The 27,361-nt window shown below is 36.7% G+C and overlaps 1 protein-coding gene across 1 annotated transcript; it reads right to left on the bottom strand.

Annotated features, from left to right (window-relative positions):
- Window positions 1–1,248: 1,248 nt before the first annotated feature.
- Window positions 1,249–27,361, bottom strand: LOC136774853 (U1 small nuclear ribonucleoprotein 70 kDa-like). The gene is made up of 2 exons (XM_066729354.1): window positions 27,298–27,361; window positions 1,249–2,227 (listed from the first exon to the last, which is right to left on the bottom strand). The coding sequence occupies exon 2, from the start codon at window positions 1,756–1,758 to the stop codon at window positions 1,306–1,308; it is 453 nt and encodes a 150-aa protein (XP_066585451.1). The 5' UTR covers window positions 1,759–2,227; window positions 27,298–27,361; the 3' UTR covers window positions 1,249–1,305.

Below are 27,361 nucleotides of genomic sequence, written 5' to 3'. Positions count from 1 at the left end.
GCCATAGTGTCCATCAGCGTGATTCCCCTATAATCTTCTACCTTTCTCCCTTCTCCTTTCTTCTTTATCGGTACTATTAGTCCCATTTCCCATCCTTTCGGCCATCCCTCCCCTCTCCATACCGCATTGCATATTTTCCATGCCTCCTCTATTACCCTTTTCCCTCCATTCTTCCATACCTCGTTCTCTAAACCATTTTCCCCAGCTGCCTTTCCTGTCTTTAACCTTTTTATCTGCTCCTCTATCTCTTCCTTCTTTATTTCTCCCCCCTCCCCCCTCTTCCTCCTCCCTATCCTCTCCTTTTCTTTCCCTTGCTCCTCTCCCTTTTTTCCTTCTAACATCTCTCTAAAATACTCATCCCATTCATCCATCCTAATCTCTTCTACCCTACTCTCTTCTTTCCCCCTACACCTTTTTATTATTTCCCATATTTCCTTTTCTCCCCTTGCTTTTCCTATTTCCTTACTCCATTCCTCCCTCCATTTCCCTCTCTTCTCCTCACATCTTTCCATATACTGCTTTTTCTTCTTTCTATAATCCTCCTTCTTACTTTCTCCCCTCAGCCATCTCCTCATCTCCCCCCTCAACTCTTTCTTTTTCTCTCTGCATTCCTCATCCCACCACCCTCTCTTATTTTCCTTCCCTCCTTTCTGCTTCCCCTTTATTCCTTCTACTATACCCCTCATCTTCTCCTGCAAATCCTCCCACCTTTCCTTCACCCCTTCCCCTTCACCTTCCTCCATGCCCTCTACTTTTTTCCTAAACTCCTCCACTAACTCCTCTTTCCATTCCCTCCTTATTCCTGCCTTCTCCATTTTCCTTCCTCTTCTCCTCTTTTCTCTCCCCAACCTTACCACTATCGGCAAGTGGTCCGATTCTGTCCTCACCTCTACTTCTATTTCTTTTACGCCCATTCTCGCCTCCCTGTCTCCTACCACATAGTCTATTACCGACCTCCCCATGTGTCCCACATACGTGAATTCCCCTTCCCTGTCTCCTTCTACTTTTCCATTCCATACCTCCATTCCCATCTCTCCAATTATGTCCATCATCCTCATTCCCTCCGCATTTACTACCTTATCTTTCGATCTCCTTTTCTCTTCCATTTCCTCACCCTCCTCCCCTTCCCCTCCCATTTCCCCTATCCTCGCATTCCAATCCCCTCCTACCAAGCACCTCTTACCCTGCCCTCTCTCTATTGCTCTCTTTATACCCTCCTCTATGCTCCTCATTCCCTTCCCTACATATAATGCTATAATTCTCCATTCTTCCTCCTCTATTTTTATTCCTATTTCCATTATCCCTTCATGCCTCCCCTCCTCTCCTTCTTCCTTTCCCCCTAACTCCTCCCTTACCCCTATCAATATTCCTCCCTTCGCCCTTCCCTTCCTCTCCTCCTTCTTTGCCCACTGCTTCCACCATCTGTATCCTCTCGGTACTCTCTTGCTCACTCCCTTCCACCCTTTCTCTTCCATCCACGTTTCCACCATGCATACTATATCCCACTTTCCTATTTTTCTCCAAAAATCCTCTTCCTTGTTTCCCACTCCTGCTACATTCCAAAACGCAATCTCTATTCCTCTTCCTTTCCTCTTCTCTTCTTTCCTCCCCTCCCCTCCTCCTATTCCTTCTCTCCTCTTCTCCGTTCCTTTCCCCAACTCTTTCCCTTCTATCCCTTCTCTTCTCCCCCTCTCTCTTTCCCCCGAAAATTTTCTCTTTCACCCTTTCTCTCTCCTTCCCACTTCTTTCCCGCTCCATTCCAAAACTCCCCCTTATCTTCTCTCCACCTCCACTCTTCCCCTTCTATCCACACTTTCATATATCCCATATACACCCTTCTCCCTTTCCTCCTTTCCCCTTCCGCTATTCTTTTTACCTTCTCCATCACCCTCCTCTCTTCCCATGTCATATCCTCCTCTATTCTTTCTTTCCTCCCTCTTAGCTTGCCTTTTCCTCTCATTATTTCTTTCTTCACCTCCCTATCCTTCATCTCCACTATCACTCCCTTTCTTCCTCCCTTTCCTATTCCACCTACTCTCTTTATTCCTTTCACTCCTTCTCTTATTCCTATTATCCCCATTAAATCCTCCACCTCTTTCCTCATTTCCCCCTCACTTCCTTCTACCCTTTCTATTCCCCATATTATTATATTATTCTTCCTACTTTCTCTTTCCTTCTTCTCCTTTTCCCATTCCAGCCTTCTTATTCTCTCCTCTAATTCTTTATCCTCCTTTCTTCTTTCCTCGTTTCCCTTTTCTTCTTCCTCTCCATTCTCCTTTTCTTTTCTTTCCATTTTTTCCATCCTTTTCTTTAATTCCCCTATCTCCCCTCTCCACTCCTTTCTATCTTTCTCCATCTCCCCTCTCACCTCCTCCATCTTTCTTATTATTTCCTTTTTTCCCTCCTCCCATCCCTCCATTTTCCCCCTAATCTCATTGAGCGCCTCCATTATTTTTTCCATCCCTCTCTCCATTCCTTTCTCCGGCGTTCTTCCCATCTTCGCACTCTTTGGAAATACCCATCCTTCCCCCACTTCCTCTTCTCTATCCTTTCTCTTCCCCCTCATATACTCCTCTATACTTCCCGTACTTCCCGCTCTACCCCTCTCCCCTCCACTTTCCCCTTTTCCCAGCTTCCCTAAGCTTAATTTCTCCCTTTCTTTTCCCCTTCCTTCATATTCCCCTCCTTCCATCTCCTTACCTTGCCTTTTCTTTCTTTCCCGCCTTAGATCTCTTCACTCCCTACCTTACCGACCTTTCTTCCTCTTACTTTCTCCTACAGGTGTCACTTTCTTATCTTTCCTTTCCCGCTCTATCTTCCCTTTTTCTATCCCTTCACCTAACCTCCAAAAATATCCCCTACCTTTGCTGCTCCTTCCGCTTCCCGCTTCTGCTTCCCACTCTCCTCTTTTTTAACCCTCCTTTCCGCTTTTTCTCCCTCTCTCTTTCCTCACTCTTTTCTGCTCCTCACTCTCACCCAAATTCTTCCTTTTTCCTCACTTCTCTCTCTCACACTCACACCATTCCACCATTCACGCAACCGGAAGCGAAAGTCCATATACCACCTACTTTATATATATAGTAATTCAATACCACTTTTTTCTCAGTCTATCAATTAAACGAAAGCTGTGTGTGTGTGTGTTTTAGCAGAGATGAAACGGGAGATTGCTCATGCGAGGTCCCGAGGCAATCCCTACCGGTAGGCGGCGCTGGTGTTGGCAAACGCGTGTCTCAGGTCCATCTAACCCCTAACGCCATCTATCGGAAGAGACCACGAAGCACGAGCGTTAAGCTTAGAATAGGGTAAAACATATATGCATTGTTGCCAGAAAGCGGAATAAAGAGAGAGCGGAGATATTTTCTCGGACCTCTCTGTCTTTCTCGCTGTTAGCTTCTAGCAGAAGAGTCGAGGCAAAATCTTTCCGTTTCGCTTTGCCGAAAATCTACCAATAATCGATGTCATTTATATTTGCAGGCCAATGCCTTTATACATGATTTTTTCAGCATATTTATTTATCAGCATTGACTTATTTAAATCAATAATAAATTAAGGAAATGCGTATTTGATATATAATAATTATTTTAACTATAATTTCATCGTTATATTTCGCTTATTTCCGTAAAATCTGCATTTCTTTAGTTTATTATTGATTATTGTAAGTCAATGGCAATTAAAAACAATTTAATCTTAAAAAAAAAAAAAAAGTACCGATCAGGAATCGAACCCGGACCCACGAATCGCCACGCGATTACCTTACCGCCTAGACCACGAGGCTTCTTCAGAGCACCGTAAACAGATAGTCTTTTTAAGGGCTTGAAATCTTCTTTTAAACCATATAAATAAACGAGCAACCGACAGCTTTATTCATTATTATTCTGTCATAATGGTACACAAATTAAGGAATAATTATATTTTGAATAGTTTTCAAAAGCTTTTCCAATAGCCAAGAACGAAGATAAATAATCAACGCTCGCAGTTTCCGTTCTTGGTTATTGGAAAAGCTTTTGAAAATCTACATTATATAATTATTCTTTAATTTGTGTACCATTATCATAGAATAATAATGAATAAAGATGTCGGTTCTTCGTTTATTTATGTTTCAATAGAAGATTTCAAGCCCTTAAAAAGACTATCTGTTTACGGTTCTCTGAAGAAGCCTCGTGGTCTAGGCGGTAAGGTAATCGCGTGGCGATTCGTGGGTCCGGGTTCGATTCCTGATCGGTACTTTTTTTTTTTTTTAAGATTAAATTTTTTTTAATTGCCATTGACTTACAATAATCAATAATAAACTAAAGAAATGCAGATTTTACGGAAATAAGCGAAATATAACGATGAAATTATAGTTAAAATAATTATTATATATCAAATACGCATTTCCTTAATTTATTATTGATTTAAATAAGTCAATGCTGATAAATAAATATGCTGAAAAAATCATGTATAAAGGCATTGGCCTGCAAATATAAATGACATCGAATATTGGTAGATTTTCGGCAAAGCGAAACGGAAAGATTTTGCCTCGACTCTTCTGCTAGAAGCTAACAGCGAGAAAGACAGAGAGGTCCGAGAAAATATCTCCGCTCTCTCTTTATTCCGCTTTCTGGCAACAATGCATATATGTTTTACCCTATTCTAAGCTTAACGCTCGTGCTTCGTGGTCTCTTCCGATAGATGGCGTTAGGGGTTAGATGGACCTGAGACACGCGTTTGCCAACACCAGCGCCGCCTACCGGTAGGGATTGCCTCGGGACCTCGCATGAGCAATCTCCCGTTTCATCTCTGGTTTTAGTATAGAATAAAGTATAGAGAAAAATAATTCTTCTACATACATCATCACGAAGTGGTTGGAAGAGATTAACAATACTCTCAGTAGCATGGAATCGTATTTGCCTAATATAAGATGGTCTGATTTAAACGAAGGTGAATATATAATCAACGATATAAGAAATATGAAAAATAAATTTGGTGATAAAATAATTTTTTAATTGAATAATGATTATTCACTATTTCTACCGTTGAGGTTGCAAAATATTCTTATGTGCAATGATCAGGATTTATTGAATATGTTGATAAACATTTTACATGAATGTAAAAAAGATATAGTCATGTATGTTGATTCTACAAAAAGTATGACTCTAAATATATTGACGAAAAAGAGAGTTATTAATAAGAACAACTGTCGGCCAAGTAAAGTAAACGTTGAAAATGGTGACGACGACGATGACGATTGTGACAACGGTGGTGGTGGTGGTGCTGATGATGATGATGATGATACAGCAGAGAATGACATAGACGAGGTAAAATACATCAATCCCGAAGATGAAGTATTGCTATATGAGGAAAATAAGAATAAAATTGCTGAAGAAAATAAAAATAATTCTATTGCTGGAAAATATCGTAAGAGAAATGGAAAAACTGTATTATCAAGAAATAAACCATCGTCATCGGTAAAAAACAAAAAAATAAAGATAAATTAAAAAAATATCTGATTTTTAAGGCATACTATTTTCTTTTATATGTAATATTGATTCAAACATTTTATCTTATACATTAATATATATGTCTATAATCAATGTATGTAATTTTTTTTCACTTTATCAATGTAAATCACACACGCATAATCTAAAAAATATATATAATCAATTCTATTCAAGTTTTAAATTATTTAATCTCTTTGTCCTACTCCGCTCATCCCCCCCCCCTTTCCTTTCTTTTTACTTACTTTTAGAAAACTAAATTAAGATGTTGATGGTGGTGGTGGTGGTTGTGAAGAAGATGGAATTGTTAATTCCGATGATATTGATGGTGGTGGCGAAGGGGATGGATTTGGTAATTACCATAATATTGGCGATAGTTGTGAATGAAATTCAAATGATAGCCCTCGTGGCATTGGTGATGGCGGTCGTGGAGGTGGAGTTGGTGGTTCCTATGGTATTGGTGTTGGTGGTCGTGGAGGTGGAGTTAGTGGATTTATTAAAGGTAATGATTCTTCTTGTATTTCCAGCGAAGGTAATGGTTTTTCTTCTAATAGTTCCAATGATGTATCTACGTTGGTAGGTTCCATAGATTCACGATGTTCAACTTTATACAGTAATATTCAGCGATAGACTGAATCAAAATCGTAGAGCTATGGATTTTCATCCTATAGGCCTGATCAAAGAGCTACAGAATTCATTTACTTAATATTTTGTCTAATCAATCAGCAGTAAAACTAAATTTGAAATTATTCAATTAAATCCCTGTTCGCAGCACTAATTCGTAGAACTCGCTCACTTATTATATCTTAATTCGCAGTTTTAACTTCCCCACGCAACAGCAGCAGCGCTGCATAATGTTTCTCATTTATCACACATTTATACGTCACCTTCTTATCATAAACTGCAGAAGTTTAAATAGGTAAAGAGGAAAAGCTGACATAATTTTACATGATTAATGAATTTTCTCTCTTCTCATTCCTTTTATTTTCACATGATTTTCATTGACATTAGGCAATTCCACGTCAAAACAGACAGATTTCGGAGTACAACACCGATTTTTTTACATATATGTTAATATATAAGAAAATACAAGAATTTTGGCGCTAGTTTGAGTCAAAAATCTTTTTTTGTTTCGGAGATACGAGCTGTCAAAGCTTGCAGTTTTACTGTTTTTGGTAAAAACACGTAATCTTTGAAAATTTATATCTCCTAAAGGAATAAAGATAGAAGACTCTGGCTAGAACGAGTGTACTCAAAAAGAATCATACTTTATTAGAAAAATATAGAAAAAAATAGTTTGTTTTAATTGGTTAAAACTATTAACAATTAAAATAAACATTTAAATTAACAAATGTGTTATCATGCTCTGACAATTATAAAAAAATATCAGGAATGTTCCTTGGAATGTCCTCTACAAAGAAAAAAATTAAAACGCGTATACTCTCTTGGTGTTCATAGTGAAAAAAAATATTTTATCACGACGCGCACGGCCAGAAGCGTCGTTCGAGCGGCGTAAACCGGTAAGGCGCATGCGTAACTGAGCGCGACTAGTCTCTATATGTCAGATTCTATCAATCTATGAATAATGCGAGTTAATAACATGTTTTAAATGTTTGTTTATGTTTTTATAACTATTATAAATTAACAATATATTTATTATTATTCTGCTTTATAAGCAGTCTTTATTTATTTACAAAATAATTAGAAATAAGACATTTGAATATGGCATTGAATATACAAATTATATACTAATTTATATTTACATATTTTATTAAATTATGACAGAAGAAAATATTATGAATATGAAATTTCTGTACTGAAAATATTTAACAAACTTTTACAATTGTATAATTATCTGATTGAGGAAAAGCTTTAGTTTGTAATTGTGTCTTTGAATCTATCGTTTAAAATGCACGATAATTTCTAGTTCCTTTAACTATTTTCACTTTTCAAAAAAATCTCGTTTAAATTATTTTAATGCTTATTAAAACACTTTGTACGAGATTTTTTTGAAAAGTGAAAATAGTTAAAGGAACTAGAAATTATCGTGCATTTTTAACGATAGATTCAAAGACAATTACAAACTAAAGCTTTTCCTCAATCAGATAATTATACAATTGTAAAAGTTTGTTAAATATTTTCAGTACAGAAATTTCATATTCATAATATTTTCTTCTGCCATAATTTAATAAAATATGTAAATATAAATTAGTATATAATTTGTATATTCAATGCCATATTCAAATGTCTTATTCCTAATTATTTTGTAAATAAATAAAGACTGCTTATAAAGCAGAATAATAATAAATATATTGTTAATTTATAATAGTTATAAAAACATAAACAAACAATTAAAACATGTTATTAACTCGCATTATTCATAGATTGATAGAATCTGACATATAGAGACTAGTCGCGCTCAGTTACGCATGCGCCTTACCGGTTTACGCCGCTCGAACGACGCTTCTGGCCGTGCGCGTCGTGATAAAATATTTTTTTTCACTATGAACACCAAGAGAGTATACGCGTTTTAATTTTTTTCTTTGTAGAGGACATTCCAAGGAACATTCCTGATATTTTTTTATAATTGTCAGAGCATGACAACACATTTGTTAATTTAAATGTTTATTTTAATTGTTAATAGTTTTAACCAATTAAAACAAACTATTTTTTTATATATTTTTCTAATAAAGTATGATTCTTTTTGAGTTCACTCGTTCTAGCCAGAGTCTTCTATCTTTATTCGTTTAGGAGATATAAATTTTCAAAGATTACGTGTTTTTACCAAAAACTGCAAACTTTGACAGCTCGTATCTCCGAAACGAAAAAAGATTTTTGACTCAAACTAGCGTCAAAAGTCTTGTATTTTTTTATATATTAACATATATTTAAAAAAAAATCGGTGTTGTACTCCGAAATCTGTCTGTTTTGACGTTGAATGGCCCATTATCACCCTTTTTTTCTCTTGAAGAGAAAAAAGGTGGAAAGAGCTATATTTCTCCTCTTTCATTTTTTTTACTTGATTTTGATTGACATTATCACACTCCTCATTGAAGGAGAAGAGGAAGGAAGGAGCTACACGTGTTTTTGGGTGTGCAATACCACACAAAATTTTAATGATTTTATTTTGATTAACATTATCACACTCTTCATTGAAGGAGAAGAGGAAAGAAGGAGCTACACGTGTTTTTTGGGTGTGCAATACCACATAAAAATCTTTTTTTTTTTAACGAAAAACATTTTTAGATTGACAGGATGAAACGTGTACGAATATGCGGAATTTAGCAGTGTTTAATCTCCCCCTCTCTCTCCCTCTCCATCTCTATCTTTCCCTCTTTTAAAAAAAAATTTTCCTAAAAGGAGTGTCTAACGCACACACACGCGTGATGACCTTGTGAGAGAGAAAAAAAGTTTTCAGTGGCGGTGGGATTCGAACCCACGAGTATCCCACCCAATCGTAGAGGGACTTTATACTGGTTTCTTTTATACCAGTGCCTTAGACCGCTTGGCCACACCACCTTACAAGTATGAACCATTAGTTCACAGTATCTGGACTTTTTTATTAGAGTAACAGAGAGAGAGGGAGGAACAAAACTCTACCTCGCTCCACCACCCTTCAGCAATACCAACCACAAAGAAATCATTCCCAACTTTTTTAAAATATACTTTTTAAATCTACCGCCCCCCCCCCTCACAGGCCGGGCTGCAGCGGGGGCTGAACCCAGCGTTGCCAAGTCCGCCATCTAGAATAGTACTACGCACTATAGTAAGTGAATTTTGATATAGGGAATGCAGACTGCACAAAGTATACTGCCAGCGGAAATGCGTAAGTCGCCATCTTAAATGCTGAACGTAATATATCAAAAATTACATATATTATATTCACAGCCTGTCACCGTGAACGGCTTGAACGAAGACAAATGTTAGTATACGGAAAAGTAAAGTGTAATAAAGAAATAAGGAGTAGTGACAGCTTTGATCTATCTGACAGCTGAGGTACTTACGGTATAAGTGAATAAATAAAATAAAAATGCTTTTCCTAAATTGATTTTTAATTTTTATAAAATGGTCAAATGTAGCCATTAATTAATTAGATTTAGTAATAAATACAAAAAATGCGTTTTAATATAACAAATGAGTTGAGGTAAAATAAACTCAATGTTTTTATATTAATCTGTTAACAAATGCATTTTTTTTATTTATTATTGAGTCCAATAAGTTAATGGTTATTAAAAAAAAAATTCTTGTAATGAAAAAAAAATGAAAAAATTTTAAACTTCACCAAGCTGGAACCCGAGCCCACCGCATGACAAACGGAAACCTTACCCCCTGCGCTACAGCGCTAGCTTGCTATACCAAGAGCGAAATAGCCTTTTAAAGATTGAATACAATTCTTTCATTAACTCGTCATAAACGATCAAGAATTGGCTGTAATAATAAATACATTTATATACACAGCATTATTGCACTAAATTTATTATGTTTTTAATTTGAAGCATACATTTTGCATGCAGATACGATAATTTAAGGGTAACCATTCAGTACTCTATATACATTAAGCTGTTCATATGCTCCATTGTCATAAATTAATTAAATTATATTATATGTTACATGTGTAATGGTATAATTTATGATAGATGAGCATATGAATAGTTTAATGTATTTAGAGTACTGAATGGTTGCCCTAAAATTATCATATCTTCATGCAAAATGTATGCTTCAAATTAAAAACAATAAATTTAGTACAATAATGCTATGTAGATAAATGTATTTATTATTACAGCTAATTCTTGATCATTTATGACGAATTAATGAAAGAATTGTAATCAGTCTTTAAAAGGCTGTTTTGCTCTTCGTACATCAAGTGAGCGCTGTATTGCAAGCGGTAAGGTTGCGGTTTGTCATTCGGTGGGCTCGGGTTCGAGTCTTGGTGAAGTTTAAAATTTTTTCATTACAAGGAATTTTTTTTTGAATAACCATTAATTTATTGGACTCAATAATTAATAAAAAAATGCATTTGTTAACAGATTAATATAAAAACATTGAGTTTATTTTACCTTAACTCATTTGTTATAATAAAACGCATTTTTTGTATTTATTACCAAATCTAATTAATTAATGTCTACATTTAACCATTTTATAAAAATTAAAAATCAATTTAGGAAAAGCATTTTTATTTTATTTATTCACTTATACCATAAGTACATCAGCTGTCAGATAGATCGAAGCTGTCACTTACTCTTTATTACTTTACAATACTTTATTGTGGTATGATACAATAATACTAACATTTGTTTTGGTTCACGGACCATGCATTATGTATTTTGACATATTATGTTCTGCCATTTTTCATATAGTAATTAGAAATATCTATATTGCGGCCCCTCTACAGTCTCTACCCTCTGACGTATTTCCGCCGACCAGTAGTATCAGCAGCGACTATAGCGTAGTACCTAAAATAGTACTACGCTATAGGATATGTCGCTTTTTGGTACTACGGTAGTACCGAAAGTACAGTTGGCTGCAGAAATCTTGCGTCAGGCGAGGGGAAGTAGGAATCAGAGGGGCGAAGGGATTTCTAGGGAGTTTGTTGGTAGCTGTCAAATGGCGCGATTAACCCTCAATTTTGAATCGTAAACAAAAATAATATTTTCGGAAAACGATTGCGGAAAAGAAGGAAGGATATTAATACATAACAGAGAAGACAAAATATATCAGATGAGTATAAATTAATAACATCAAATGAAAATTATTGTGAATTTATAAAGAAATATACTTTGTGGTTATTTTATTTCTGTTACAGGCTAAATCCTATTCTTCATGACTTTAAATCGCAGGAAAGAAATACTTAAAGACCAATGAATGAAAAAGGACTGATTTATAAAGCATTTCTCTATGGCCCGGTCATTTCTATAAATGTGACATAATATTGTAATAGTGAATGTGTAAGCGATTGCTGTGTATACAAAGAAATTTTATTACAAAATAATAATAATGTATGGTAATGATTTTATTCCTATTATTATAAATTAAAGCTAGTTCAATTAAAATTTATTATTTTAATTTCTTCCTTAATCACACACAAATTCTATACGTACATTGTAATTACATATTTTTGTAGAATCTATCTTTAAGTTACCCTAACAAAATTGTAACTATTTTAAATCTACATGTCATAACTATTTGCTTGAATGATTTTTATTATACAGTGTGAGACAAATTGCGTAGAGGTTCTGCAAATTTCTTATGAGTCTGTCACATCCTTCGGCATATTACCTTGTATGATATTTATTTCCCTCCTTTGCACTATTTTCTTCTAGTCTATAACATAACAATAATTTTATCATCATTTTTAAATACACGCAGATAAGATGATTATGCTGATTTGTAATTAATTTTATAAATATTGGAATGATTGTTAAACCATTGTCTTATTAAATTTGGAAAATGGGCATTTGAATTATGCTATTTAAATTGGGCCTCTCTTCTGTGAAATATATTCTCATAATACTTAGATAGATAAAGTTCGTTAAAAGTTATGTGTATAATACTGAGTTCATCTTATTTTTTAGCTTCAAGTAGTTTTCCAGCAACGTGTTTGAATATACATTTTGAATATAGAATACTCTTATTTCCTTACTCTTATTATAATTTTTTCAGGATTGATAGAAAGATATGTCAATCATCTGAAAATGATAGGATATACACATGGCGACTGGATAAATTAAGGTTTTAGGACAGATAAGTCTCATGAACAAATAGGAATAATAAAATAAGTATTGCATATTGGGAATGGATATCCAAATATGTGGCTTGAAAATATAATTTGAAGCTAAAAACAAGATGAACTCAGCAGTATACATAAACGTATTGGTCGACAATATCCTCTCAAATGGAAGGAAAAGATATCATGTGGATGAAGTACCAAACATATTTAAGTACAATAAGTCCAGTGTCCATTCTTCAAATTTAATACAGCAATAATTTACCAATCATCCTAATTATTATAGAAACAATTAGACAGCAGAATAAGCATATCTGAGCATATTTAAAAATATCTAGAGAATTATTGGTATATGTGTTCAAATCTAGAAGAAGAAGGAACAATCAAGGCAAATAAATGTCATACGAGATGTGGAAGCATGTGACGAATGAATAAGAAATTAGTAGAAACTTTATACAATTTATCTCACATTGAATAATAAAAATTATTGAAGTAAATAGTTATGACCTGCATATTTAAAGTAGTTGCAATTTAGTTAGAGTAGCTTAAAGATAGGTTCTACAAGAATATGTAATTACTATGTACGTATAGAATTTGTGGGGATAAGGAAGAAATTATAATAATAAATTTTAATTAAACTAGCTTTAATTTATAATTATAGGAATCAAAACATTATCATACATCATTATTGTTTTATAATAAAATTTCTTTCTATAGAGAATAATCGCTTACACATTCACTATTACAACATTATGTCACAATTATTGAAACTACTTGGCCACACAGAAATGCTTTATAAATTAGTCCTTTTTCATTCATTGGTCTTTAAGTATTTCTTTCCTGCGATTTAAACTCTTGAAGAATAGGATTTAGTCTGTAACAGAAATAAAATAACCACAAAGTATATTTCTTTATAGATTCACAATAATTTTCATTTGATGTTATTAATTTATACTCATCTGATATATTTTGTCTTCTCTGTTATGTATTAATATCCTTCCTTCTTTTCCGCAATCGTTTTCCGAAAATATTATTTTTGTTTACGATTCAAAATTGAGGGTTAATCGCGCCATTTGACAGCTACCAACAAACTCCCTAGAAATCCCTTCGCCCCTCTGATTCCTACTTCCCCTCGCCCGACTCAAGATTTCTGCACCCAACTGTACTACACTTGGCAACTCTGGCTGGACCTCGCGCACGCCGCCACCTAGCCGCCAGCCGCCAACAAAATTTACTATACTCGCCGCCAGGCGCCGCCGCAAAAAAATTTACTATACCAGCGCCAGGCGGCGCGACTAGGATCTGGGGGAAAAAGTACGTTCACAGAAATTTACCCCCACCACATCTAGGGAAAAAGTAAGTTCAGAAATTCACACGGTCGGTGTGGTGATATAGATATACTACTGTTACTGTATACAGTAGCAAGCAGATGCTCAGCATGCTCAGGTTTCACGTCAACGGGTCGCATTCCTATAGTACCGTGTCTTCGTGCGTTATAATCATCTACCAGCTGTGTTGCAGTATATTTCGCCATTTGTAACTACCGTCCAGTGTAAAACGTCTCCACATTTCGGTTTTTAACGTTCGATTCCAACGCTCGACTATTGACGCTTTTAACGTGCTATACGTGGAGTAATGATTTATTCCCCGTTTTGTCATAAGCAGTTGAAACTCGCTGTTGTAAAATTCTTTTCCGTTATCAGTTGGCAAATTTTTGGGACATCTTCCACGCTTTAAGATTTTTCCCATAGCTGTGGTCACTTTCTTACCGCTTTTTCTTTTAAGCGCTACTGCCCAACCATACTTCGATAAGGTATCAAACACTGTCAGAATATAGTGGTAACCTGTGTCAGCATAAGAACGCATGTCTACCAAGTCGGCCTGCCAGAGATCATCGAAACCACGTATTATGACTTTTCGTCGTGGAAAATTTCTTCTCGCAGGGACATGCAACTCTTGCACCAGCTGTTTCTTTTCTTCACTCATGATTCTTTTTGTTTCGAAAGCAATCGATTATCATGAGTATAAAATGTATGATGCATCCTAAACATTACTTTTTGAATCCATCATTAATCTTGCTGTTTGTTTGCAAAATTTTTGCCTCAATTTCCTGTATTTTTTTATTTATTCTCTCTTCAATTTTTTCCTCCAGTTTAGCTAAACTGTGTTGCAAGAACTTTATATTCACAGCACATGTATTATTATCAGAATCAATAGTCAAATTTATTATTTTTTTATTATTCAAATCCAGTGCTCTTTTAGTCACATTTAATGTACCAATATTAAATTCTTTCCTTACGTTAAGACCAATATCAAATTTGTTAATTGACATATTGAAGTGTGGTATACAACTGAAGAAAATGTTTATAAATTGTACCCTTTTATAGAATAAGATCCTCTTCACGCAACTCTTCTATTATTGACTGTATTTCATTATGGTGGTTTGTATGACCTGCGGTGGTTGATACAATTAAAAGTCGCAATCGATCAACTAATTCATTAGGATCGTTCCAATGTATATAGTTTGCAGGCTCATCAGTAACACGCATAAATCCACTACCAGCTATCACTCGTTGTGATGGTACTTTATTGTAAATTAATGGTTGAATAATTTTCTTATACTTTGGACCTTTATTCCCTTGAACCTATTGGTAACTATCATTTGCTCTTTTATATGATTTAGTTTCTTCAAGGAGTTGCTTATATATGATCTTGTCATCAATGGTGTAGAGCTTTTTATCAGGCTCTTTCATGAAGATTAATTCAAAAAGACCTCTCGTACTAATATAGCGCTTTTTATCAATGTAAATATCACCTTCATGAATAATATCAAATGTACATCTTCCTATCACATATTGATTCCTTTTATCTAATGTAACTCCGAAACCATGAACGATTTGATCTTTACTACCGAAAAGTAACAACTGCATGTAATGACGTGCAATAGGTGGAAAAAATCTCCAATCTATGGAATGATTTATTTGTTTTTTGAGCAATCCTAAGGTTTCCTGTCTTGATGTTGAATGTGATGATGCAGACTCTTGTCCAGGCTCTGAATGAATGATGCAGATTCTTGTCCAGGTTCTGAATGTAATGATGTAGATTCTGGCATTGATTTCATTGGTGATACTGATTTATCAAAAGTAGATTTTTCATCATTATCATCATAGATCATCAATGATTTATTTGTAAGAGTACCGTCATTATTATGTAATTTCTTTTTTTTCTTGATAATATACTCATTGGGGGTTGAAGTATGATAACGCTTCCGCTTCTGGTGATGATTTATATCAATATTTAAGTCATAAGATTCTTCATTGCTATTATCTGTTTGCATAACTAGTTTTTTCAGTGGATCAACTATTGGTTTAAAAGTTTCATTCAATCTACTTTCCACCATTGATCTTTCCGATTTCAGTGCGCGATGTTTGTCACGAATCACCTCACTCGTTTCAGCAATCTTTTTAAGTAGTGACTTTTCATCCATTTTTATTGTAAACTTTTAATTGTTTAACCAGTCAATATACTAGTTCAATCGATCTTTATAGCTGTTCAATGAACTAGTTTAGCAGTTGGACAAACCTGTTTAGCAGTTCGACCGACCGGTTCAGCGGTGCAACCAACCTGTTTAGCAGTTCAATCGAGTTATTTAGCGATTCGATTGACCGGTTAAGCGGTTCGACCTACCGGTTTAGCGGTTCAACCGACCTGTTTAGCTGTTCAATCGAGCTGTTTAGCAGTTCACCCAACCGGTTCAGCGGTTCGACCGACCTGTTTAGTGGTTCAATCGATCGGTTTAGCGGTTAACCAACCTCTTCAAAGATTCGACTGACCGGTTTACCGATCCAAGTGACCCGTTTATCTATATACACTGGTTTGCTTAATAATGTAACCGGTCCGTTTGTGTAATTAAAAGCTTTACACTGTTCAATGCTTTACGTTAAACTAACACTTTGCAGCATTGATATGATGCTTTATGCTATTCGATGGTTGCATACTCATCGAAACCCTTCCGATAACGACCATTTTGCATACCACTGTTTTTATCAATTACTAAAAATCCATAATCTTCCTGCCAACACTTTGAACACAATTCACAAAATTTTTCAAATGTCATATCAGTGTTTACATGATCTTTGTAAACATGCTTCAAGTTAGTCCCATCCTGCTTAAAAATGATTAACATATTTATATTGTCACGAATCAGATGTTTTGGGATCTTGGCATAGGTCTGACAAAGATAGAAGCAATCGATGCTCGAGTGCCGACCCATTGAAAAGTAGTCTCTTATATTGTCCTGCTTATCGCTTGCCACATCATCAAATATAAACATTGAATTTGGTAATGAATCTGTCACATTTATAACCTCACTATTATTTGAAAATTGATGATAACCAATTTCCTCCATATCTGTCAATAGCTGTTCCAATTAACGGTACTTCGGTTGCTGCAACAATTTCGAGTAAACGTACAGGTTGTCAAATCTTACACCGTGAGGACTCTCAATACGACTTAGCAATACGTTTGTTTTCCCACAATTTGAGGGTCCGCAAACTATACAGCGTATAGTTGACGGTAGCAAAGATCCATGACGTTTGATATCACTAACGGCGGCAGTGTGATAATCGGTATTAGAAATATTGATATTTAATGGTTGCTTTACGAAATGCATTCTCGAACGACTGTGAGGTTAAATCGTAATTGCACGAGCTATTTATAGGCATGAAATCGGAGAATTCAATCAGTTTTCATTATGCCTGCATTTTGTGTTGGATGTTACAAGTTTGAAGGAGTTAAGTAGTGATCAATTGGAATACGTACCGAAAATTGTACTTTTAAAGTACTTTTCACACAATATTGACAGATATTGGAATAAATTACCCAAGCACATTCGTGCAGATCCTGAGGTTCAAATATATCGCTATTGTTTACAACATATCAATCTACCTAATACTACTCATGCGGATGGACTACCACCGTTAATAAAAGATTGTTATACATATCGTGCGTTGGATGTGGATTAATCCTTAATAAAACAATAAACAAACTACCGTTTGAGCTTCATTTACCGGGATACAATTACTGTGGACCAGGAACTCGACTTCAAGAACAATTAGCACGCGGTGATCTAGGTGTGAATCAGCTGGACGAAGCCTGTCTACAATACGATATCGCATATTCGCAATACAAAGACTTGTCGCAGCGTCATCAAGCTGATAAAGAGCTCGCAAAACGTGCACGTAAACGTATCATAGCTGGTGACGCAACCTTGGGTGAGCGTGCTGCAGCAACAGCTGTCTGGGCGTCTATGAACGCAAAGCGTAAACTTGGTTTAGGATTACAAACAGATATGGTGAGGAAAGTAGCAGCGATAAAAACTGGAAATAGTGCTGTAAAAAAACGTAAAATTCGAGTGCCTGAAAAACGGGGCGGCTTGTTGCCTCTGCTCCCACTGCTAGGTGCGGTGGGAGCACTAGCAGGTGGAGCATAAGGTATAGCGAAAGCTGTAAACGATGCCAAAGCTGCGAAAAAACAGTTAGAAGAAATGCAGCGTCACAATCGTATGATAGAAGCAACTGCAAGAGGCGAACGGGGGCTGTATCTCGCACCGTACAAACGAAGTGGAGGAGGGGTAGCAAAAAAATCAAAGTCAAAGAAGCGAACAAAAAAGTAACTGTGCACGGTTTACCAAGATCTGGTGCTACAAGTAATATTCAATTATCTCACGTATGTCGTGATATACCAATTTTCCATGGAGTCTTTATGCGTACAAGTCTACCGCGAAACGGTCCATTGTCTAATGAATGTGCAATCGTTAACCTTGATGATTCGAATGGTCCAGGCACTCACTGGGTTGCCTACGTTAAATGCAATAATCTTGTAAAGTATTTCGATTCTTTCGGCAATCTGAAACCACCGACTGAACTCATACGGTACTTCGGTCCGCTTAGTACAAATTATTACAATCATGACCAATATCAGCCGTATGATACGAGCATTTGTGGTCAGTTGTGTGTTAAATTTCTAAGAGAACAGACGAAATGTCTTTAACATTTACACTATCAGGACATGGTCATATATTGGAATCAAATTTTTTCCCTCCGATCAATCTGGACGACGGTCACAATGAACTGGGACTCGTAGATTTTCAAAGTTTCTACTCAGTCGCCAATGTAGATGAGACGAATAACAATTTTTATTTTGGTAAAAATAAACTAATAACCATACCTACAGGGTGTTATGAGTTGAGTGCGATAAATGAATACTTGCGTATGCGGATGGAGTTACCGTACGATGATAATGTTATTATTCTGCGTGCCAATAATAACACACTGAAAAGTGAAATAATATGTAAATATTCTATTGTTTTTACAAAGATTAATAATATGTTGTTATTGATATTAAAGTTAGTTTTGTGTTTTATTCTCTTTATTGTGTTTGGGACTTCGTCCTAGAAAAATACGTACAACTCTCCTTATTCCAACTTGTTCTCTTCCCTCTCCACTCTCTTTTTCCTCTCCCGTGGCGCCCTCTTACTCGTGGAATTACTATTATCACATAATATTGGTTCTCTGCTAGGATTTTCGTCAGACCGCGTAATCCTACCAAACACTTGGGCTGAATCGGACGAACCTGTAAATATTTTAAAAGTAAATATTCTACATAACGAATGTAACATTACCGCTGGTGCATATACGAACGGTAGACCACGACATGTCATCCACGAATTTTTCCCAAGCGTTCCACCAGGCTATAAAATCTCGGAAACACCGAAGAACGCCATTTACTTGCCAGTCATTGCAAGGGTAATCGATCGTCTCACATTACGTATTCTCGATCAAGACAATCGTCCTATAAATTTTGGAAAGGAGAAAATCACCATACGATTACACATTAGAAGATGTTGATTTATAAGAATACCAACGATTATAAACCAACATTACTCGATGAAACAATCAGTCAATTAGTTGCAACAGAGCTGAATACATCAGCTCAGAGTGAAATAGGGAACAACGTGATCGGTGATAAAAAAGTGTTGATAAGAAAAAATTTAGATTTTTTACACTCATTGGGTCTGACTGTGAAGAAAAGAAATCATGGATCCATTGAACGTTACCGCACAGCCTGCGTACGACAACCGCATCACTAAATTGGAAATACATGCTTACAATCCGTATATGCGAATGCATCATTTGGAAATAGCGATGAAATTCGTATCCCAATACACACAACAGCAAGATTTGATTCTTTTGCCCAGTGGTAGTTACCTCTACATAGAGGGGAAGCTGATTGAAGGTACTCGTGCTGCTACTACATCTTTGACGGATAAAGTTATGCTCGCAGCTCGACGCTAATTCCATGGCATTTCTGTTTGATGAAATTCGTTACGAATTGAACGGTATTGAGATTGATCGGTGCAAAAACTTTGGTACCACTACCAGTATGAAGAATCTCATATCTTTAAGCAGTGAAGAGAGTATGAATCTACGTCATTCTGGATGGTTCGTTGCCACTCAAGAGCGTGAAAATGTTGCTGGCACATTCAGCTTTTGCGTTCCCCTGCATATGCTGTTGGGAATCTGCGAAGATTACAAATGTGTCGTAATTAATGCACGCCATGAGCTTGTTCTCATACGAGCGCGTAATGATATAAATTCAATATTTTCTTCGAATCAGTTTACCGATTCTGGGATTGAACTGCACCGAGTGCAATGGAGAATGCCTCACGTAACTTTAAATGAATTTACCAAGCTACAATTTCTACGCATTATCGAGCAGAATAAAAATCTCACCATGGCTTTTCGTTCCTGGGAGCTCTACGAATATTCCCTTTTACCTCCAACACAGCGACATACATGGGCTGTCAAAGCAGCTACACAATTGGAGAAGCCTCGATACGTGATACTGGCGTTTAGAAAAAATAAGAAGAACGATCAATACTCGAATGTACTTAAATTTAGCGATTGTGATGTACGTGATGTTAAAGTCAATTTAAATTCTGAATTTTATCCGTACGATTGTCTCGACACTGATTTCATGAAATCTCGCTACTCCGTACTCTATGATATGTATGTAAAGTTTTTCCACTCATATTATGCTGGTGAAAAACTGTCGAAACCAATGCTCGATTACCTAAACTTCTTGCAATACGGTCCACTCTTTGTAATTGTTTGTTCACATCAGAACGAGTCGGTTAAAACAGGCGCGGTCGATGTTAAGATTGAAATCGAGTGTTGGAAAAATATTCCGAGTAATACTACAGCCTATTGTTTAATTATACATGATAAAATTATAGACTATAATCCGCTTACGAATATTGTTAGAAATGTAAGTTAGATATGTAAGGTTAGAAAAAAAAATAAAGCACTTTTTAATAAATATATATAAAGCATTTTATTCACTCATTTATTATGCAAAACACTTATTGTTTAATCTTAAATTCTAAATTATTATAATTCCCGCCTAAGTATTTCATGATTAAAATATTTTGTGATGCTGCATTTATCAGCTCCGTAAACTGATCCTGCGATTCGAGTAAGGCAACCATCCGGGCAGGGAGATAAAACCAATCCTCCGTTGATAGTTTCGCTATTATCCTCATTCCATATTTAGTCTTTATTTTCATCATTTCAATTATTTCATATTCTTTATTTTCCTCGAGACTGTTTAATTTAACAAATGTCTTCTCAGGGATGAAAGCGAATGCATTAACTCCAGTTAAAAATGCCATTTTATGTAGACCCTATATTAGAGAAAACTATTATTATTATTATTATTGAAAAATTAAAACAATATTTGAATAATATATTCCTACCTTTCTTTAGCAATTGAGACTGAGGTATAAACTGATCTGAGTTTTCTTACTGGTTGTGGTTGATGCACTAACTAAAGTACTGATCGGAAGATTCTTGCTGGTTGTGCGGTCGATGCACTAGCTAAAGTTTGAACAGATTGAAGCTGGTTCAGTATTATTCGAATCCATTTATATAGAAAAAATTGTTGATGGAGGGGGTAAAATTCATTGATGGAAGGGGTAAATAATTTTTTGTTGAAAACGTGTGCAGATTTTTAACATGTCATTAACACTGATTAGTAAGATGATATACTGCTGATTAATCAAATTATGATTCTATTAAAAGAATATGCATGAATCATTCAAGCACATTTTGATGATCTTCAATGTGTTAGCGATCAACATATTTGTAAAGATCTATCATCTGGATAAAATATATATTAAAATTTCGTAAAAAAATATGATCTCGCTGAAGATCTCAATTTCACCCCCCACACGTATGACATATCGTTATACGGTAAGGTCCAGCGTGGAGCGTCTAAGAGGTACTTAATTTTCATCACGTGCTGATATTTAATACGACAAAGATATTTGTATATCTGAAGCACGCTTCTCTCTCGCTGAAATTTGATGCATCAAAAGTATTTGTACATCCAAAACATACATCGTTCATACAAATCTTTCTAATATGTATTATATTTAAGAATTAAACGACCTAGGCTTATTAATAAAATCATTCTTCTATTAAAAGCATGCGTATGATTGTATATCTGAAGCATCAAAAGTATTTGCACATCCGAAACATACATCGTTCATACAAATCTTACATATATATATCATATTTAAGAATTAAACGACATAGGCTTATTAATAAAATTATTCTTCTTCTTTTATTAAAAGCATGTGTATGTGTTATACCTTAAACGTTTCTGCCTTGAAACTCTATTACGTTGATTCTCACGATGATTTTGGTTTCATCGCTTAGCAAGATGATGATATGTGTTTGCTTATCTAAAGTAGGGTGTAATTCCATCAAACGAAATAAAATATGAATGATAAGTACACACACCTCCAACGTTTCTGTTGAAAGGGTGTCTTTTATTAAGGTAGTTGGTGGTGGAAATGTTTTAAATACTTGAGTAGCTCTAAACAGTTCATTAGATTTTTGTTTCATCCTCTGTTTTAACAGTTTAAAGTAAAGGAGACATTTTGAAGAAAAACTATTTCAATGGTTAATATTAAAGTTATATACAATTGTAGTGACAATATATTAAATGAAATTGAAAGGGATATGAACTTATTATTTGAATTACTATTTCAAATTAATACAAATATGCAACGTTGTGAGGAAATTATAAGTGATGATTGTAGCGAGGAATATATTGATGTTATTGAAATAATCGACGGTGAGAACGAGACAATGATTGAAGATGAAGTAACTGAAGTATTGACCGCAGATGATTCTGATGATGTTAATACTGTAATTCAAATAATTGACAGTGATAATAGTGATGATATTGAGCACAATTTTTCGATTTTTGCAAATAATAAAGTTACTGGAATAATCAACAGAGAGAATGACATGATAATTGAAGATGAAGTAAACGAAGTATTCAATGTAGATGATTCTAATGATGCTAATACTGTAATTGAAATAATTGACAGTGATAATAGTGATAATAGTGATGATTGTAGCGAGGAATGTATTGATGTTATTGAAATGATCAACGGTGAGAACGAGACAATGGTTGAAGATAAAGTAACTGAAGTATTGACCGCAGATGATTTTGATGATGCTAATACTGTAATTCAAATAATTAACAGTGATAATAGTGATGATATTGAGGACAATTTTTCGATTTATGAAAATAATAAAGTTACTGGAATAATCGACAGCGAGAATGACATGATAATTGAAGATGAAGTAAACGAAGTATTCAATGTAGATGATTCTGATGATGCTGATACTGTAATTGAAATAATTGACAGTGATAATAGTGATGATATTGAGGACAATTTCTCGATTTTTGAAAATAATAAAGTTACTGGAATAATCGACAGCGAGAATGTCATGATAACTGAAGATGAAGTAAACGAATAGGTGTATATTTATAGCATTCTAGCCTTTACGTAGTAATATTGAATGCATATGATGATTGTATGTACTTTTCAGTTAACACTGACATCTGTCAAGAACGCTTTAAAAAGGTCTTATAGCAGGAATTACTATCTCATAGTTACGAAGTTTCGAATTAAAAATATCATTTTAAAATAGAGTAGTCTTTTTAAAAAAAGCATGTTATATGTGTGAACCAGCAGCTTTATTACCGTGGCTTCAAGCACTGAAAGGAGAAGATTGGGTCAAGAAAAACGAGATGTAATTGTTGAACTATTATCTTCTGAAAATATATAACTTAAAAAAATGTAACATTGTACATTTATATTATCAACATTTTAATCAATGTATATTTCAATAATACCATTTTATAATTAACTGTTATTACAATAAAAACATATATAATAAGGTTTATTTTTGTTTTGTTGATTTATAAAATTGTGTTTGTGCATGCTATTATATATTAGTTCAAAAATTGCTGAGCTATGGAAAAAAGTAACATACTCAGCTACATTTAGGGTAAAGGGGGTTCAACGGGGTAGTAGCATGCTGCAAAGATTCAAGGTTACGCGAGCAAAAAAAAAACGCAGGGAGAATCTGTTTTACCATCTAGGAAATTGCTTTTACTAACTGAGACCTGACGTCAGAGGAGTGGGGGTGTGATGTCAAAATGCTGCAAGTATCCTCCCGCACCCCCGCAACCCTCTCGCCCATACTTGCTGCGAGCTCACGTGGAGCCTCCGATTTCCCCCACCACCACCGCTTAGCACTTCTTAGCTCCCCCCACTACCTCACAACCAGGCTCAGCCGAGTGGACAGGAGTGGGGGGGGCCAGAACCGGCCTAGCATGTCTACTCCCGGTCTCTCCTCCTCCATTATCTCCTTGTACCACCTATTATATCTCGATCTCCCTATTCTTTCTCTCCTCTCCTTCTCCTCTCTCTTCTTTTCCTCCCTCTCCAAATCCTCCCACATCTTCATTCTCTCTTCTTTGCTCCCCCATTCTTTTCCTCCTCTCCTTTTTCCCCTTTCCTCCATAAAGCTCTTCCTCTCTTCCTCCCATCTTGTCCTCTTCCCTCCCTTCCTTTCCCTCTCCTCTATCTCTCTCAAACACTCTCTCGCCCATCTATTCCCTTTCCCCTCCCTCAGCCTTTCCTCAAAATCCCACGCTCTCTTTGCCGCTCTCATTCTCATCTTTTCCCTCTTACATTCTTCCCTCACACTATATCCCGGCGTTGCCCAATCCACTCCCATTACCCACCTTAAGTATCTCTCCCCCATCGCCTCTATTCTTCCCCTTTCCTCCCATCCCCATACCTCTGCACCATACTCCAATACAGGCCACACCATCCTATCATAAAGCCAAATTCTCCTTTCAAAATTATCTCTGAACATTCTCTTTCCTATCCCCCACACTTCCCTCATCACTACTCCTGCTTTCCTAATCCTCTCCGCTACGTGCTCTTCCTGTCTTCCATTCCTCCTAAACCTATATCCTAAATATTTCACCTGCTTCCTCTCCTCTATCCACTCCTCCTTCCATCTACACTTCACCTCCCCCTTCACTCTCTTTCCAAATCTAACCACTTTCGTTTTCTCCACATTTAATTCCATTCCCCTTTCATCCAAAAACTCTTCCACTGTCTTCAGCATTAGCCTCATCCCTCTCATCTCTTTTGCCATCAACACAACGTCATCCGCATACATCATGCAGTGCACTTTTCCCCTCCCCAACCTTACTCCCCCTTTCCCTTTTTCCTCCAACCTTTCCTCCATCTCCGCCATATAAATTATAAATAATTTGGCACTCATTGGACATCCCTGCCTTACCCCTTTCTCTACCCAAAACTTCTCCCCTGTCTCCTTCCCTCTTCTTACCTTACACGCCGTCTCCTCATACATCCCTTCAATTGCCTTTCTTAGCTCCTCTGTCACCCCTTTTCTTTCCAACACCTCCCATAACTTCCTCCTATCCACCCTATCAAATGCCGCCTTTATGTCTAGAAAACATCCCACCATCCCCCCCCCCCTTCCTCTATCTCCCTGTTAATAATATAATTCAGTGTATATATGTTCTCTATTACCCCCCTCCCCTTCCTAAATCCAGTTTGCCCTTCTCCTATCATTCCTTTCTCTTCCATTTCCTTTTCTATTCTCTCCCCCAGCACTCCTGCATATACCTTCGCCATAGTGTCCATCAGCGTGATTCCCCTATAATCTTCTACCTTTCTCCCTTCTCCTTTCTTCTTTATCGGTACTATTAGTCCCATTTCCCATCCTTTCGGCCATCCCTCCCCTCTCCATACCGCATTGCATATTTTCCATGCCTCCTCTATTACCCTTTTCCCTCCATTCTTCCATACCTCGTTCTCTAAACCATTTTCCCCAGCTGCCTTTCCTGTCTTTAACCTTTTTATCTGCTCCTCTATCTCTTCCTTCTTTATTTCTCCCCCCTCCCCCCTCTTCCTCCTCCCTATCCTCTCCTTTTCTTTCCCTTGCTCCTCTCCCTTTTTTCCTTCTAACATCTCTCTAAAATACTCATCCCATTCATCCATCCTAATCTCTTCTACCCTACTCTCTTCTTTCCCCCTACACCTTTTTATTATTTCCCATATTTCCTTTTCTCCCCTTGCTTTTCCTATTTCCTTACTCCATTCCTCCCTCCATTTCCCTCTCTTCTCCTCACATCTTTCCATATACTGCTTTTTCTTCTTTCTATAATCCTCCTTCTTACTTTCTCCCCTCAGCCATCTCCTCATCTCCCCCCTCAACTCTTTCTTTTTCTCTCTGCATTCCTCATCCCACCACCCTCTCTTATTTTCCTTCCCTCCTTTCTGCTTCCCCTTTATTCCTTCTACTATACCCCTCATCTTCTCCTGCAAATCCTCCCACCTTTCCTTCACCCCTTCCCCTTCACCTTCCTCCATGCCCTCTACTTTTTTCCTAAACTCCTCCACTAACTCCTCTTTCCATTCCCTCCTTATTCCTGCCTTCTCCATTTTCCTTCCTCTTCTCCTCTTTTCTCTCCCCAACCTTACCACTATCGGCAAGTGGTCCGATTCTGTCCTCACCTCTACTTCTATTTCTTTTACGCCCATTCTCGCCTCCCTGTCTCCTACCACATAGTCTATTACCGACCTCCCCATGTGTCCCACATACGTGAATTCCCCTTCCCTGTCTCCTTCTACTTTTCCATTCCATACCTCCATTCCCATCTCTCCAATTATGTCCATCATCCTCATTCCCTCCGCATTTACTACCTTATCTTTCGATCTCCTTTTCTCTTCCATTTCCTCACCCTCCTCCCCTTCCCCTCCCATTTCCCCTATCCTCGCATTCCAATCCCCTCCTACCAAGCACCTCTTACCCTGCCCTCTCTCTATTGCTCTCTTTATACCCTCCTCTATGCTCCTCATTCCCTTCCCTACATATAATGCTATAATTCTCCATTCTTCCTCCTCTATTTTTATTCCTATTTCCATTATCCCTTCATGCCTCCCCTCCTCTCCTTCTTCCTTTCCCCCTAACTCCTCCCTTACCCCTATCAATATTCCTCCCTTCGCCCTTCCCTTCCTCTCCTCCTTCTTTGCCCACTGCTTCCACCATCTGTATCCTCTCGGTACTCTCTTGCTCACTCCCTTCCACCCTTTCTCTTCCATCCACGTTTCCACCATGCATACTATATCCCACTTTCCTATTTTTCTCCAAAAATCCTCTTCCTTGTTTCCCACTCCTGCTACATTCCAAAACGCAATCTCTATTCCTCTTCCTTTCCTCTTCTCTTCTTTCCTCCCCTCCCCTCCTCCTATTCCTTCTCTCCTCTTCTCCGTTCCTTTCCCCAACTCTTTCCCTTCTATCCCTTCTCTTCTCCCCCTCTCTCTTTCCCCCGAAAATTTTCTCTTTCACCCTTTCTCTCTCCTTCCCACTTCTTTCCCGCTCCATTCCAAAACTCCCCCTTATCTTCTCTCCACCTCCACTCTTCCCCTTCTATCCACACTTTCATATATCCCATATACACCCTTCTCCCTTTCCTCCTTTCCCCTTCCGCTATTCTTTTTACCTTCTCCATCACCCTCCTCTCTTCCCATGTCATATCCTCCTCTATTCTTTCTTTCCTCCCTCTTAGCTTGCCTTTTCCTCTCATTATTTCTTTCTTCACCTCCCTATCCTTCATCTCCACTATCACTCCCTTTCTTCCTCCCTTTCCTATTCCACCTACTCTCTTTATTCCTTTCACTCCTTCTCTTATT

Source organism: Prorops nasuta, unplaced genomic scaffold, assembly GCF_024137725.1.
Source record: "Prorops nasuta isolate Cenicafe-Biocafe unplaced genomic scaffold, Cenicafe_Pnas_1.2 PNAS00001, whole genome shotgun sequence".
Taxonomy (NCBI): Eukaryota; Metazoa; Arthropoda; class Insecta; order Hymenoptera; family Bethylidae; genus Prorops; species Prorops nasuta.
Note: the sequence above shows the minus strand (reverse complement) of the source record. Positions and strands in the feature narration are given on the sequence as shown.